General features: G+C 47.6%; 1 protein-coding gene across 4 annotated transcripts; it reads left to right on the top strand.

Annotated features, from left to right (window-relative positions):
• Positions 1–1,484: 1,484 nt before the first annotated feature.
• Positions 1,485–12,563, top strand: OTX1 (orthodenticle homeobox 1). Of its 4 annotated transcripts, XM_081940869.1 has the most exons (6): positions 1,485–1,576; positions 1,954–2,072; positions 3,244–3,315; positions 4,895–5,154; positions 6,767–6,918; positions 10,561–12,563. In XM_081940869.1, exons 4-6 carry the CDS (start codon positions 5,058–5,060, stop codon positions 11,374–11,376), a joined length of 1,065 nt encoding a protein of 354 aa, XP_081796995.1. In that variant the 5' UTR covers positions 1,485–1,576; positions 1,954–2,072; positions 3,244–3,315; positions 4,895–5,057; the 3' UTR covers positions 11,377–12,563. The 4 variants fall into 4 exon arrangements, with proteins under 4 accessions (XP_081796995.1, XP_081796994.1, XP_081796993.1 ...); XM_081940868.1 differs by lacking the exon at positions 3,244–3,315; XM_081940867.1 differs by lacking the exons at positions 1,954–2,072; positions 3,244–3,315 and having other exon boundaries at positions 1,502–1,576.
• The last annotated feature ends 2,478 nt before the right edge of the window (positions 12,564–15,041 follow it).

Below are 15,041 nucleotides of genomic sequence, written 5' to 3' on the forward strand. Positions count from 1 at the left end.
TTAAATATGTATTCACAAGAATGGTCTTTAGCAAACTTCTTAGAGGGTCGGTACCTCCTCGCATATTCCGTTAGATATACCAGCATACACTATTTTAACTGCAGGCATATAGCGAAGAAAGCAATATTATCTAGACAATGACAAATGTCTATATAAGATCAATAATAAAGGTTAAAAGATACCAAGTTCTTGTTCGCTTACGAGATGCAAATCTTACGCAAAGTATCCGAGTTAGCCTACCCATGCTACACTTTTCTGTTCGAAAGAAAACAGGTGAATCCCTTGAAATGCACGCATTAGGGATCTTTGTATTCCTATTCCAAGTATATAAAGACCATTTGGTAACTTTTCCGCTCTCAAAACCCGTTCTTTGCCAGACACTAAATATAAGATATTTTTTAAAGTTCCTTTTTTTAAAATTGCGTGGCAGATAGAATGTCTTTTTTACCCCAAACAAAAGGTTGGAATCTGTAAGCGCCTTCTTCAGTCCTATGCTACTCAGTTACCCACTGAACTCGGTGTAGACAGGATTAGATTTACTTTTAAAAGTGAGTTTGCTGAAAGGAATTGGGTTTACAAACTAGGGAAGGCAGACCCTGAACAATCCAAATATTCCAGATTAGACGGGGCAAACTTTCTTTTGTTGAGCCGCGCTTAGAAGGAAACAGCCGCTGCCAAGGCTTGGAGAGGAGGCCACGATTTATGGCAAGGAAGCGACCCTTTGTGAATCGCCGGGGGAGGAAGAGCGTCATCTACCACCACCGCTCACAGACTGAGGGTTACGCCCCACGTGGTGGTCGCTCCGGGGAGAGCTGGCCCTAAGAGCGTTGCTGGGATGGGTGGGGTGGAAGAGCGGGATGAGGCGGAGGGGGGAGGGCTTTGGGCTTTAACCGCGGCCTGGAAGCGCCCGGACGGGACGCGCGAAGCGCCTTTATACGACGGTGCAGGCAAGAAGCGAAGGCAAGGCCGGTTTCCAAAGTCAGGCTGGGATTCAAGGAGGGGAGGGGGGATTCCCCTGTCAGGCACGAGGACACCTCTCGCGCTCTTCTCCCGCAGGTCGGCGCGAGGCTGAGGGAGGGAAAGGAGCGGCGGCGGCGCCTCGCTCTCGAAGGCAGCCCGAGCGGGGAGGCGCGCGCGCGCGATTAAAAGCACCCCCGGCTTCTGCTGTCCGGGCGGCCGCCGTGGGCCTCCGGGACCCGCAGCAGGGGCGGAAAGGGTGTCCATCCTCCCAGGGGAGCCGCTGGAGCAAGGGGCCGCGGCGGCTGCCGAGGCAACTCCAGCCGCCTGCCCTGAGGGAGCTTTCTGGGAAGAGTTGGCGGCTGAGGCTGCTGCGCGCGCGGCTGGGACTGGGGTGGAGTGGGGGATGGGGCCGGGCCGAGGTAGCATTCATCCCGCGCTGCGATTGCCCGGGCGGCTGTCACTCAGCGTCAGGGAGCTTCGCGATTGGCGCTCCGGCTTGGTTACGCATTTGCCTTGCGCTCACATACAAGGGTAGGGCAGTAGAAAGGTGATCAATCTTCATCAGGCTACATTTCCAATCACCTAAACAAGCGAGCGAGACAGCAACCGCGACAAGGTAAAAAGGAGCTTGATTTATTTCACTCCCCCCGCAGGTGAGCTCTCACTTTCCCTGCCTTCCCCCGGGCCGTCCCGACACCGCACTCGAGCCCAGAAGCCCATCCCCGCTCCCTTCTCGCCCTCCGCCCCCGCCACCTTTGCTCGCCTCCCAGGTCCTCGGGAGCTTTAGGTCCGCGCCAAGGATTTCTGCCAAGGGCTGCAAAGTCTTCGAGAGCCCTCAAGTTTTCTTCTCTTTTTCTTCTTCTTTTCTTCCTGCCGCTGGTTTGGCGCAGCGACGCCTGAGCGGAGAGAAGGCGGGGAGGGAGAAGTCGGAGGTGGAAAGCAAGCCGCACCAAAAACTTTCCCTCCTAACTTCTCTTGTCCTTCGCTTTGCAGCTTCTGCCTGGGAAAGGGGCCTTGGGGGTGCCGAGGGGGATTTCCCAACCCCCTGCTCGGCCTCCCGCCCCGCGGCTGCTTTCCCGCTCCTCCACTTCCAAACGGGGAATGTTCGGCAGGTAAGCAAGAGACGAGCCGCCTGGCTTTCGGCAGCTGCCTTCTTTCTCCTCCGGCTCTTCCTTGCCAGGCTCGTGCCGCGTTTGATGCTCTTCTCCCCCCCCACCACCACCATCGCGCGCGCCTTCTCCGCGCAAGGAACGAGCTCCGTCGGAGGGGCCGGGATCCGCGCGCCCCTCGGGAGGAACAGAGCTGGCCGCCTCCCGAGGGAAGCGCTCCAAGCTCTGGGGTCCTCTGCCCGTCCGTACCCTCTCCACCCCCCTCTGCACGCCACCGGCGGCGTTCCGCCGTCGCTTTTCTGGGCCCTCGGTTGACGGAGGCATCTGGAAGGCGGCCAACGGCGGACCCCCGAAAGGCGAAGTCGGGGTGGCTTTACTGCTGGCTCTGAAGGCGAATGGCTTTGCTTGGCTGGGTCTCTCTTGCCCCCCGAAGACCCTTGGACGGCTCTTCCGGGCTGGCGCCTTCCACCGATGCTTGCCGTGACCAGCGAATCCCGAGCTACCTGGAGACACCTTGTTCTTTCCCACTGTTTGGCACTTCTCCGGCCTTTCTCCATTGAGCAACGGCCGGGTGTCACCCAACCCAACAATAATCGACGGCCAAGGAAATGGGGAGGGCAGAAGAGTCCAGACCCGATCACCACCGGGGCACTGACGGGACTGGGTTCTTGGAGGGGATGGAATGGGGCTGAGATCCAAGGAAAGGGGCTTGGAACGGGCGATTTCGAGTCCGCTTCTTCCCCGCTTGAGATTGGCGGCCCCTTTTCCTCTCTCTTCAAGCAAGGAGACTCAGGCTGCAATCTTGTGCGCGACCCGCCGGGGACAAATCTCCCTGAACTTGACTTTTGGAGATGCGAACTCAGCCCTTAACTTGCGTGGCCCAGCTGCCATTTTGGTCAGGCCTACCCAGGGCTCCGTTGATTTTTTGTTCAAGATGCCAGCAGGATTTAATCGGTGACTTCCTAGGCCAACCACAGTTTATCTATTCTTAAAACCTTTGCACCTAAAGAAAAGGCTGCTTGATAGGAGTAAACGTGGAGGGGATTTTTAAGGAATAAAGGAAGACATCTAAGTGTTCAGAGAGATACAAGCTCCTTTGAAAGTAAATTTGCAGATAAGCTTGGGAAAAGGCTCCAAAACAAAACAGAAAATCAACTTTCCCCCTTGCTTGTAGCCCACCGCCCAATCTGAATAATTTCTCCTGACAAAGAAACCCCCCCTGGTCTTAAAAAGCAATGACTGTTGAGTAAGTATACCTGTGCTTCAGCAACCTTACTTATCCTATGCTGCTTAGGTAAACCAGATGGGCCGGTTTTGAACTCTTAATTGTGAGCACAGAGAGAGAGAGAGGTTAAAAAAACTCACCTCACAAATCCAGGCAGGACTCTAAATGAAATCTCAACTTGGAGAGAGTGCAACAGGTTAGCCAGTCCTGGTAATATGGGTTTATGGTTTTTTTTTATGAATTTGGGATATTTTAACTTAATAGCCTAGCATCAATAGATTAATATTAGTTCAAGGCCCACTTTGCACCCCCTCCCTCCCCCCCTTTCTTTTTCATTCTTGGTGTGAATCTTTCTGTGTGAAAATGCATACCGTATTGGTAGCAGCCAGGCCTGCTCCCTATATAAAGTTTTTGGCTATGGATTAATTGAGATTAATTCTGCCACCAACTGTACTTTCTGGATGTGGGTTTTTATGTACCTGCTTGGTTGGTCTGATATTTATTCTGTTCAGGCATTTACTTTATTGAAACTACTTAGAAAAGAAAAGCTTCTAGATCAGAACATGGGAATTTAACCTAAAATTTACTTTCTGTTTTGGAATGCTAGCCCACCAAGATCCCCAAGCCTGTTCTGTAACCCTTGGAAGTAAATCATATGGAGAAGTTAAAAAAAAAACTTGAAGGTTTATACAGTTAAAACTGAACAGCCGCACTCCGGCGGCAAGTAAATGCACCATGTTCTTTATCTTTATCGGGCACTTTTATTTGGAAGTCAGAATCATTAGTTTACTTTAGCTTTATTTCTAAATGTGCCCATTTGAGAGTGTACCTTTACCCTATACTTCCCCCCCCCCCAATACTCCTAGAAATAAATTCTTGAGCCTGATGTGAGGGAATCGGTAAACTTTTAGTGTTTCAGATGTCCTCTGCCGCCCTTCCTTCCTTCTGCCTGTTGTTGCAAGTCTTTTAGAATACGGATTTCAAAGCTGCCCCCCCTCCCTGCCAAATCTGTCTTTTTTTAGATCATTAGCCATTTCTAATTAATGTGTCTGTTTCTCCTCTCTTTTAAATTAATTATAGTTCCCTCCTTTTGTTACCTCGTTTTGATTTCTAATCCAATTATCTTTTTAAATAATTGCTTTATCGCTCTCATCATTGATATGGTACCCCCTCACAGCCCCTTGGCGATTGTATGGTAATGTGGCTGTAGATTTAAAATAATAATAATAATCTCAGTTTCCTTATCTCCACCTACTACACTTCACTCTTTGCCACTTTCCAGTTTTCCTTGGGAGAGGGGGAGGAATTATCCACCATTTTCATAGAGTTTCTGTGTTAAAGAAGAAACCTTTAAGTAAGACAGAAAGTGAAGCAAAAACAAAAAAAAACTTTATTGTACTTGATACAGAAATTAAGTTGCCTTTTTAATATTAAGATCCACCTAACTACACATAAAATTATTGCTTTTTTTACTGATATGTACAAAAAAGAACTGTTTTGTTTTGTTGAACATTTAACTTTGCACTACCTGGGAATTCCATTTAAAAATTATATTGTATTATCAATTCACTATATGTTAATTTTGTTGTTTTTCTTCTAGAGTGCTGTGAATAACTGCTGCTTTGTGGGATTCCTTTCAGTTGTTGGTTGGATGAATATTTAAAAAAGAATAAAACATATACACACACTGTTTGAGAAACTGCTAAAGAAACAAATACATAAGTGTGTGTGGATAAATTGGAAAAATATTTCCAGCTTTTAGCATGATGTCTTACCTCAAACAGCCCCCCTATGGCATGAATGGGCTGGGGCTAGCAGGACCGGCAATGGATCTTCTACACCCTTCAGTGGGGTATCCAGGTGAGTTCCCCTCCCCCTTTTCATCCCCTCCCCCCTTCCATCCCCTCTTCTCCATTGAGCAGACACACTCAGGTCATTCCACAAAGTTTGAAAAAAGAAACAAATCTGCCAATTCTTCTGTTTTGCCCTACAAATTACATGGAAAGCAAACAGGCATTAAGAAGGGAATTCTCCCTTCCTGCTCTTCCATTCTTGGAAACTGCACTAATGTTTGAGTTCAGTAATTAAGTGTTACTTAACAATCTTTGAATGCTTTTGCTGAAAATAAGTCTATTAAAAATGGAAAGCACTTTACTAAAACATTAATCTAAGTTTTCATAATGGAGGTGATTTCATATTCCTGATTTCTATCTTGTTTTGCTTTTACACTCAGATAGATACGTAACCAGATATACCAAACAGGGAACAAGTATGTGGTTGTTTAAAAAACAGACTCAAGGCAGTGAGGCTGTTTGATAAACGGGTCTTTAAAAGAAAGTGAAACTTCTGTGAGGGTTGATTTTCCAAAGTATAGTTGTAAGTGAAGACCCGGGGTAAAGAAAGTGGTGCTCAGAAGTTATGAAAGCAGAAGGTATGGAGGGCTGTCCCAGTTTCAAAATTCCCTACTCAAAAACTTGTCTTGAAGGAAAGGTTTTACAATTGAGAGGATCTGCATTCACATTTCCCCCCACTTCCATTAGCTCGGTGGCCAAGAAATCGGCACAGGTTTTGCAATCGTGTGTAGTCTGATGACAAATCAGGTTAGTGCTAACTAATTCAAGGCAAGGGAATGCTTCACATCCCTATGATTGTGAAAGGTATAAAGCGCCAACATCCTGACTTGTAAGGCGAGCAGCTCGCTAGATCAGTAGTAAACTGGACTGGTTTCACTAGAATTTATTCCCGTCTGCAGCGTTGTAACCTGAGCCTAAAACGCTCATAATTAGGCCAGTTAAATTAAGTACGCTTACAAGTACAGCCTAGCTTGGATGTATTGTACTACAGGCTTTTGGGGAATTTACCTCCGAGTTAAGGTTTTCAAATATGGCAATAATATGCAAGATATTGAAACGTCTAGCTTCCCTTTTAACTGCCGTGTTATCTGGCGAGCCAGACACTTTGAGCTGTTGTCGCAGGTCCGAGGTAGCTCCGAAGTCCTCTTTCGCCAAAGGCCCAGCTGCCTGCTAGCCCGCCTTCTTTCGCTGAGTTGAATGGAGGCAACTTCCTTTCCTCTTTTGTACCATTTTCTGTGATTCATATTTATAGGCTAGAAACATAATCAGGTTTTGGGTTGTTGTTTTTTTTGTTTTTTTGCTCCTGGCTCGGCGAGTGCACAATACCACCACCACCCGCTCCCAGGTTCCCTCGTGGGATCGCCCAGCCCGTTTTATAGAAATCTATGGGGCAACTGGGTCTCTCCGCCTGCGTCAAGGGATTGGTGGGCGTGGGAAAGAGCGAGCCTCGTTGTCTCGCCTCCCCCTGAATCGGGACAGCGGGGAGGGGGGCGGGGAGGGGGGGGAGAGAGAGAGAGCGAGAGCAAGCGAGAGAGAGCAGGTCTGATTGCCTCTTATCTTTCTGTCTTCTTTCCTTCCTGCCTGCCTGCCTTGCCTTGTGTGGCTTCGGGACCCTTCAGCCACCCCTCGGAAGCAGCGGCGAGAACGTACCACCTTCACCCGATCGCAGCTGGACGTGTTGGAAGCGCTTTTTGCCAAAACCCGCTACCCAGATATATTCATGCGAGAAGAGGTGGCCCTGAAAATCAACCTGCCGGAATCCAGAGTCCAGGTCTGGCGGCTTTTAAAGAGCGTTTCTGGGACTGGGGAGACCAGGGCCTTTGTCTGCGGGAAGGGGGTCGTTGGGGCACGCCAGTTGGCTCCGTTCGCCTGCCGCTTGTTCCAAACTCAAGTAAAGAAGGGATGTGGACGATTCCTTTTACTTTAAAGATTCTTCTGGTTGGGAGTCTATTCTAGTCTCAATCTGATCTGACTTTCACTTTAGGACTGGTATTTATTGGGGTAAATTGCTCTTTTTCGCTCATCCGGAATAGTAATTGTGCAAGGATCGACAGGCCCAGTGCTGGAATGGCAAAAGGGCGCTGAAGATCTTTCTCGGTTTATTGAATCTGGCAACTTCCCTTAGCTCCCTTATCACTTTAGAGAAATCAATACTTTACAGATACTTATTTTCTCTTCTCCAATCAATGTCAAGGCAACATCCTAAACATATGTCAATGGATACACTCCAGCACAAGTCAGTTTTCACTAATTTCCATGGCAATCAATAGGATTTTTTTTTCTCATCTTGAGTGTGTCTACATAAAACTTAGGATACTGGATGTAGCACATATGGTGCACAGATAGTGGAAGGAAGGTTAATTTATTTCTCTTTAATTATTTTATGTGTAAGATTAAGACAACATAAGCATTTTAAGACTGCGTAAGCAACTTTAAAATAATTTGACATCCTAATCCTTAATGCACTTGTAACGTTATCCACATTTGTTTATCTGGAAATAAATTCTACTGCGACTTATTCAAAGATATATTGGTTAAAACACCACATTTCTTAAAAGTAAAATAAAATTGATTTCATCAATTTAAAAGTTTGTTCTTTTTGAACGTAGGAGTTATATTGAAAGCTTCTCATGCATCTCCAATCCTCTGATTGGTGGTTTAATTAGGAGTTGTAAAGTGAACAAACTTGTGATTAAGATTTGGACTCTTACCCTTGCTCCTTTATGTGAGGCTTTTTAAATTTGTCTCCTCTTCTTTCCCCTGCCCCCAGCAACAATTCATTCTTCTCCAGTAGAATTGAATCTCAGTTGTTGATTTGAAACTCACATTTGGACAGAATGATAGGCACCAAACTATCTCTTTAGGATGTAAATAAGTGTGTAATTAAAGTACAATCACACCTTTGCCATGCAAGCTGGATCCTTCCTGTTTGTTTGCTGTGTGTCCTATTTCTCACTGAGGGCAATTTTAAATCATGAAATGAAAGCATTTAAGGGGAGGGGAAAGAACTGAAATTGCAAGTAAATCATATAATGATGATTTCAATATGTATATGTATGTCAAATAAAGCAGGGCAGATTTCACATGCAATCATTACACATCCGAGCTATTAAAAGTGATGTATAGAGAACATTTTCAAAACCTGAAGTAGCCTTAAGATCATAAGCAATGTGTTGGGAAGTGATTGGTTATTTTGCCAAAATTAACACATTAAAATTTTCTGGCATTTTTAAGCTATTGCTATTAACTACTCAGGAATGTTCTACTTTTGAAAGTTGTGAAAGATTGCAGAAATTAAATATTAAACTTTTTTAAACAATGGAAACACCAGTTTGTGGGTGCCTACACATTAGAGGTATGGAATTACTAGATGCTTGGATTCTGGACTAAATATTTAGGGACTTGAATTGGTTCAGTGAACTCCCATTTACCTGTTGGCTAGTGACTCTGCTTTTGGGTGGGGTAAACCTCTGGTGAGGAAGGTTGTAAAATATTATATGAATTTGACTTGTGTATAATCTGAATGAGAGATGGGTGCCCTATCTTTCTTGAGGTTATATAAAAAAAGGGTTGAATCATGCAAGTGATGAATGTAACAGTACCTTTGCTATGGTTGTTGCCTTAGTGGCAACATTAAACATATACTGTGTAAGTATTGTTCATTGTGACTCTGCCTCAGAATCTGTAGTGGGTCTTTCTTTGAAGAAATAGATATAAAATACTTTGTTATAGTTTAATGCAATAGAATATTAACAGAGGTACATAAAACTCTGGATGCTGTACTCCATCAACAATATGGTTGTTAAAAAAATTGCAACATGGTTTTCATATTAATGAGAACTCTCTCAGGAAGTAAAATAGACTAGTAAAGCAGACATATGAATCTTCACCTTAGATGAACAATTTGGTTTGCCCACCCTTTCTGACTTTTAATTGACAAATTTCACCTATCTTTTCCATAAACTAGTCTTAACATTGACTATTAGGAGTTTGTAGGTATGATTCATGAATTTTGTTTATTTGGAATGGTGTGGCAGGTGTGACTTGTAGAAGAAGTGTGGTTGAATTTGACAAGGGATATCATCTCCATTCTCTTGAAAGTGGAGGTAGCTGTTGATTGGTTTGGAATATAAAATGTTGATGAACAAGGAGAATAAAATAATAATATTAAGAATCAAAATTCCATCTTGCTCCATTGAATGCAAGGGACGATACTGCTTATAGCTGAATGCTACAGGTGAATGGCTTGAACATAACAAAAAAGTAGCCTGGAAAATAGGTAAAATTGCATATGAGAGGTGAGGATACTGAACATTCTAACCTCTGATATAAATGCACCTTCAATTTTCTAATGCAAGGCATCTTAAATTTGCCCAAAGCTGTCAGTAAAGTATAATGCTCCTTGCCTGTCCTGTACCAATTAGTGTTAATATTTTAAGCTGGCTACTGTGATGGAAACAATGGGTCTGAGATCTTGATCAATAGTTTCCTGTTTGTGTAGACTTGGGAAGATAATAGCGTGTAAATTCTGTAGTATATCTTGTCCTGCTTGGATTCTTTTATTAAGGAATCAACTAATATCTAATCTTAGCTTCCTCCTATATGCACTTTCTACATACATAGATCCAGAGAAGGGACATGTATTTGTTAGGAATGTTCTCCCCTTCACCCTTCCCTCAGCCCCTCCCACTGCAATACAGTATTAATAGCAAAAAGGACAGGAAGGCCTGAGTGGTAAAGATTCAGGTACATTTATAAGTTCCAAACAAAGTTGATTAGTCAAGTGTGGGATGCTAAGAAAGAATATAGAAGCCTCCCTTCAAGATGGGGTTACTGAGTTACTGGGTTACCCTGATTTATGAGGAATTATTGATAAAGTTTTGGAAATTGGCAAATACAGTGGTGATACATGGCCAGCGGTCAGAGAGAGGTGGACATCCTGCCAACGGGCAATCAGTGTTGTGTGTGTGATTTCTAGGATACAATTGCCTGCATCAGGGATGACGCACCCATCCTTGATCGCTTGGCTTCTCTTCTGCTGGACCCATTCTCTGAATATGCTCTTGGCGGTCCCACCTGTAGCTATTTGGGATGCGCTAAGCCAGACCTGGTGGCTTTCCTTCCTGAGAAGGAGGGAAAACGCGGCAGGCAGGGTCAGGGAAGGGACTGGAACGAGGCTGAAAACTCTCTTTTTCGGTCTAGAGTCCCCGAGTAGTCCTGATCGGTTTGGCGTCGAAGGCGAAGGTAGAGGAATTCAGTGAAAGGCGGGATGGAGGAGAAGGGATGGAAGCGGCAGGAGAGTTGGTCGTAGATCGAACTGTGGGGCGGAGCAGGGGAGGTCAGACTGGGCCTTCCTCCTCCCTTCTTGGGAGAACAGGGTCTCACGGAGCGCTGCCTTTGCCTCTCTTCGCAGGTCTGGTTCAAGAACCGCCGCGCCAAGTGCCGGCAGCAGCAACAGAGCGGCAGCGGCGCCAAGAGCCGGCCGGCCAAGAAGAAGTCTTCTCCAGCTCGGGAGAGCTCCGGCTCCGAAAGCAGCGGCCAGTTCACGCCTCCCGCCGTCTCCAGCTCGGCCTCGTCTTCTTCGTCCAGCTCCAACTCTTCGGGCCCGACGCCGGGCGGAGCGGCCTTGAGCAATTCGGCGGGCGGAGCGTCAGGATCGGCCTCCTCTGCTGCCTCGCTGAGTAGCGCGCCGTCGGCCGTGGCGGCCTCGTCCATCTGGAGCCCCGCGTCCATCTCGCCCAGCGCCGGGCCGGAGCCCCTGGCGTCCAGCGGGGCCTCCTGTATGCAGCGCTCCGTCTCCGGCGCTTCGTCCGCCTCTTACCCGATGTCGTACGGGCAAGGCGGCGGCTACGGGCAAGGCTACCCGGCGCCGCCACCACCGCCGCACTCCTCGTCCTACTTCAGCGGGGTGGACTGCGGGTCCTACCTGCCCATGCACGCGCCCCCGCACGCTCACCAGCTCAGCCCGATTGCGCCCTCGTCCCTAGCAGGCGCTCATCCCCACACCCACCACCCGCTCGGCCAGAGCTCCAACCACCACCACCACCACCACCACCATCACCACCACCAGCCTGGCTACGGCGGCCCCGGGCTGGCCTTCAACTCCTCCGACTGTCTGGACTACAAAGAGGCGGCCCCGACCACCGCCTCCTCCTGGAAGCTTAACTTCAACTCCCCGGACTGCCTCGACTACAAAGACCAGGCCTCCTGGCGCTTCCAAGTCCTGTGAGGTTGGCCTCGGCGCCCGCCCGCCTCCCCCCTCCCGTAGCGCCCACTTTCTTCTCGGTTCCTCGGGACGACGACCTCTTTCTTCGTCTCGCAAACGCCCTCCGTCTCGGCTCACCCGCATCGGCCTTTGCTCTTCCGCGTGTTTGACCAGCTGATGAAAGCAGCCTTTGAATTTGTTCCAAGAAAGAAAAGACTGTGAGCCCCCGTTTGAATAGCCGAGCGCTTTCAGCCCCTTCCCCGCCACCGAATCTGGGCTGAAGGCTGCTCGGTCAGACCTGCTTGCCCTTCCTGGACGTGCCGCTTCTTACCCCGCTGAGTTGACTCCTGACGTGTTATTTATTCGCTCCCTGGGATTATGTTCAGGATCGTATTTTATTTTATTTTTGTTTTGTTTCTGAAGCAGAAGAGGACTTCCAATCGAGATCCATCCTTCTCCTTCCAACCAGTCCTTTTGCCCAGCCGGCTAGCTTTGTGACGCTCGCTCGCTCGCTCGTGTGCGTGGAAAGACAGGAGAACAGGACGCGCCTTTTGCTTTCTGGCCGACAGCGGACTTCGTGTATAGATCATCACACCGCCCTCCCCCATCCCACTCGAGGATCCCCGCACCCGCCCCGCCAAGTTCCCTCTGTAGGTTTATATTGCAAAACAAAAAAAGCGATAGGAATGTACATACAGGGTTTAGCGAGATCCATCCCAGCGACCCTTTTTAACGAAGGAGCTGAAGGCGAACGCTGGAGGCTCTGCAGGTCGGAAGTGGAAGGAAGCCCCCCCTTCTCCCCTAGCCTATTGTCTTCCCTTGCCCCCTTGGGGAGGGGGGAGGGGAAAAGCAATTGCCCGACGGAGTTGGAACTGGGAAGCAGGGGCGACATGCTCGGGAGAAGTGCAGGGGAGGGGGCGGCTGGGGTGGGTGGGCAGCGGAAGGCGTGCTCTGCCAATTGAAGCGAGGTGGTGGCCTAGCATCCCGGGTTCGCCAGTGCAGCATCGTCTGGACCCGTCTCAACTCCTTGCCGCGGGTCTCCGGACAGGTTCTTGGCCCGGTTGGCTCTTGGGAGGGAAGGGAAAGACAGAGAGAGGACAAAATGTAAAATTGATAATTTACTCCGTTAATCCAACAGTCACCTGTTGACATGTAAGGCAAATCCTACCCTTTATCTACATATCCCGATAATAAAATTCAAACTGACGAAAGCCCCTGTCTCTGTTATGCTTCCTGGGGAGATATAGGGCAAGGAAAAGGCGGGGGCTGCCTTCCCATTAGCTGAGCTTCTCTGCTGGCCTTCGCTTGGGTAGGAAAGGGGCAGATCGCTGTTACTTCCAAAAGCGGCTGCGAAGGGAGAGTTGGCCCGCTGCACTGAATCTCCCTGAGCTGCTTTTTAATGTCTGTAATTGGATTGGCGTCCAACCAAAACTTTGATGGGTCACAGACGCAGGGAAAACGGTGTGATCGGCCACCTCCCCTGGCTCTTTCTGCCAAAGCGGAAAAGTTAACCAGCGCGAACCTTCCTCGGAGACCGGAGAAGAAAATAAAGGGCCCCCTGTAGTTGGGCGGAAATGTTTCCATCTTAATTGCTTCCAACCGCTCCCTCTCTCAGCCTCATGGGGCAAACGGGCCGGACCGAGAGATGCTAGAGCGGCGCTGGCCGTGACTTTCTGTAAATCCTCTCGCGCGCGCATTTATCTTGGCCCCTTTTCTTCATCTGCTCGCTTGGCAAGAGTTTCTGGGAAGTGAATATTTATGGAACTTAAGGATTGTTGTAACCCTGTCACTCTAGGCTGAACATAAATGTCAAGAGCAAAAGTGGAATCTATTAGCGAGTGAAACCGAATGATTAGAAATACCTTCTGCTATGATATCGAAGGCAATTCAAAGACGTTTAGGATTTGGTAAACAGTGAGGAGGGATCACTGTTAATTCCACTACCATTTCGGTGCTCACCATATTAAGACTACAAATCATTTCCACTGACATCTGTGGTGACTCTTCACAATACCTTTGTGTTCACACTAAAAAAATCCAAAAGGCCTTTGACCAGGGTCGCACTTTTTATGTGGCAAACCCCCACTAGAATTAATCTATAATTCAACCTATATAATTCAACCTCAGCCTAAAGTGTTTAAAATTTGAGTTTAAGTGTAAGATTCAACTGCTGGAAAAGAAAACAAGAGACTTAATCGCATTTTTAAATAAAAAGAATCTATCTTTATCTTTGTGTTGAATGCACCTATATTATACCTGGAAATACATACTTTTTTCTTCCTAAAAAGCAGAGTTGGCTAAAACTATCAAACATAAAGGAGGCAGGAGTTAAAATGCAATCTATCTTATCAGAAGATGGTAAGGGAAAAGTTATGCTAATATTCCCAAGCCAGAATAATACTAGGTTTCCCTTCTTTTTGAAAACTTTTGAGTTTCGGTTTTTTTTTAATTCTAAGAAAGAAAGAGAAATTTTTATCTGGGTTAATTTAGATTCAGGTGAAATCAAGTTCTAGGTTAAATCAGCATATATATTAATGTTAACTTTTTTTTTTTTGCTCTCATCAGTGAGACAACTGTTCTTACCAGTGCAATATCTATCACTGTTATAGAGTTGTTCCAATTTTCCCACTCCTGAAATGTATTGAAGTTTGGGACAATTTTTTATTTTCAATAACTGATTATTTTATTCTCAATTGTTATTTTTTTAATTGTAATTTTATAATTAAACGAATTATTCGGTTTGGGAAGCGAAAATGATTACTTATATAAACAATGGTCGCGGAAAGGAAGGCAAGAGGCAATATTTCACACTCCCGTCTAAAGCTCAAGGCAGGGATTTGTTTTCATCAGGGGAGAGAGAAGTCCTGTTAGCGGAAGCGGAAGATGCGCCCTTCTGAACCGGTCTTTAAGCAGCGCCTCTCCCCACGCCACGATCACGGATGCCCTCACACCAGGAATTCCCGTCGGCTCTCCAGAGGGGAGTCAGCTTTGACGCCCAACGTTTCTGATTTCTTTGGGCATGGGAGAAGTGCACACCAGCCTTTCTCGACGTGGGCAGCGTGGCGCGACCCGGCGGAATTCTAGAAAGCCACTTCAGCGGCCAGACAGGAGCGCCCTCTTTGGGGAATGCTACGCCTCCTCCTCCTTCCCCCACCTCCGGTCGCTTGTCAGGAAGAAAGAGGGCGCAACTGGGAATGGGGGCCTTCAAGGCCTCTTGGTGAAGCCAGGGGCCCCTGGAAAAAGACCGCCTCCTTTCCTGCGTCCGCTTTCCGTTAGCCAGGCTAGCGGGCCAGAAAGCTGGGTGGCTGCGGGTGTTAGGAAATGGCAGGAGGGCGCAGTTGCCAGGGGAACACGGTTGTACGTCACATTCCCTGTCGCCCGGCTTCTGCCAGGATCCGGCGCAGGCCCAGGTGGGAGAAACCGACAAGGAAGTTTCGCGCCTTGCTAGACCAAGCCGTCCTCTGCAACTTGACACCAGAGCGCCGGAAAGACCGTTTTAGGCCCCTCAGCAGTAGCAGGTGCCCGGGCGTTTTCCTCTCTAGGAAATATGAGTAGAGAATTCCATGGCGCATGGGCAGAGCGCTAATTCCCAATATTTATCCGTCTTTTACTCGGATTAAAGGACGATGGGCTTTCAAGTGGCCCGTTCTGACTTCCCGGACCTCTGATTTAGCCATTAAGCTCTGCGT

Source organism: Natrix helvetica, assembly GCF_964273705.1.
Source record: "Natrix helvetica genome assembly, chromosome: 2".
Taxonomy (NCBI): Eukaryota; Metazoa; Chordata; class Lepidosauria; order Squamata; family Natricidae; genus Natrix; species Natrix helvetica.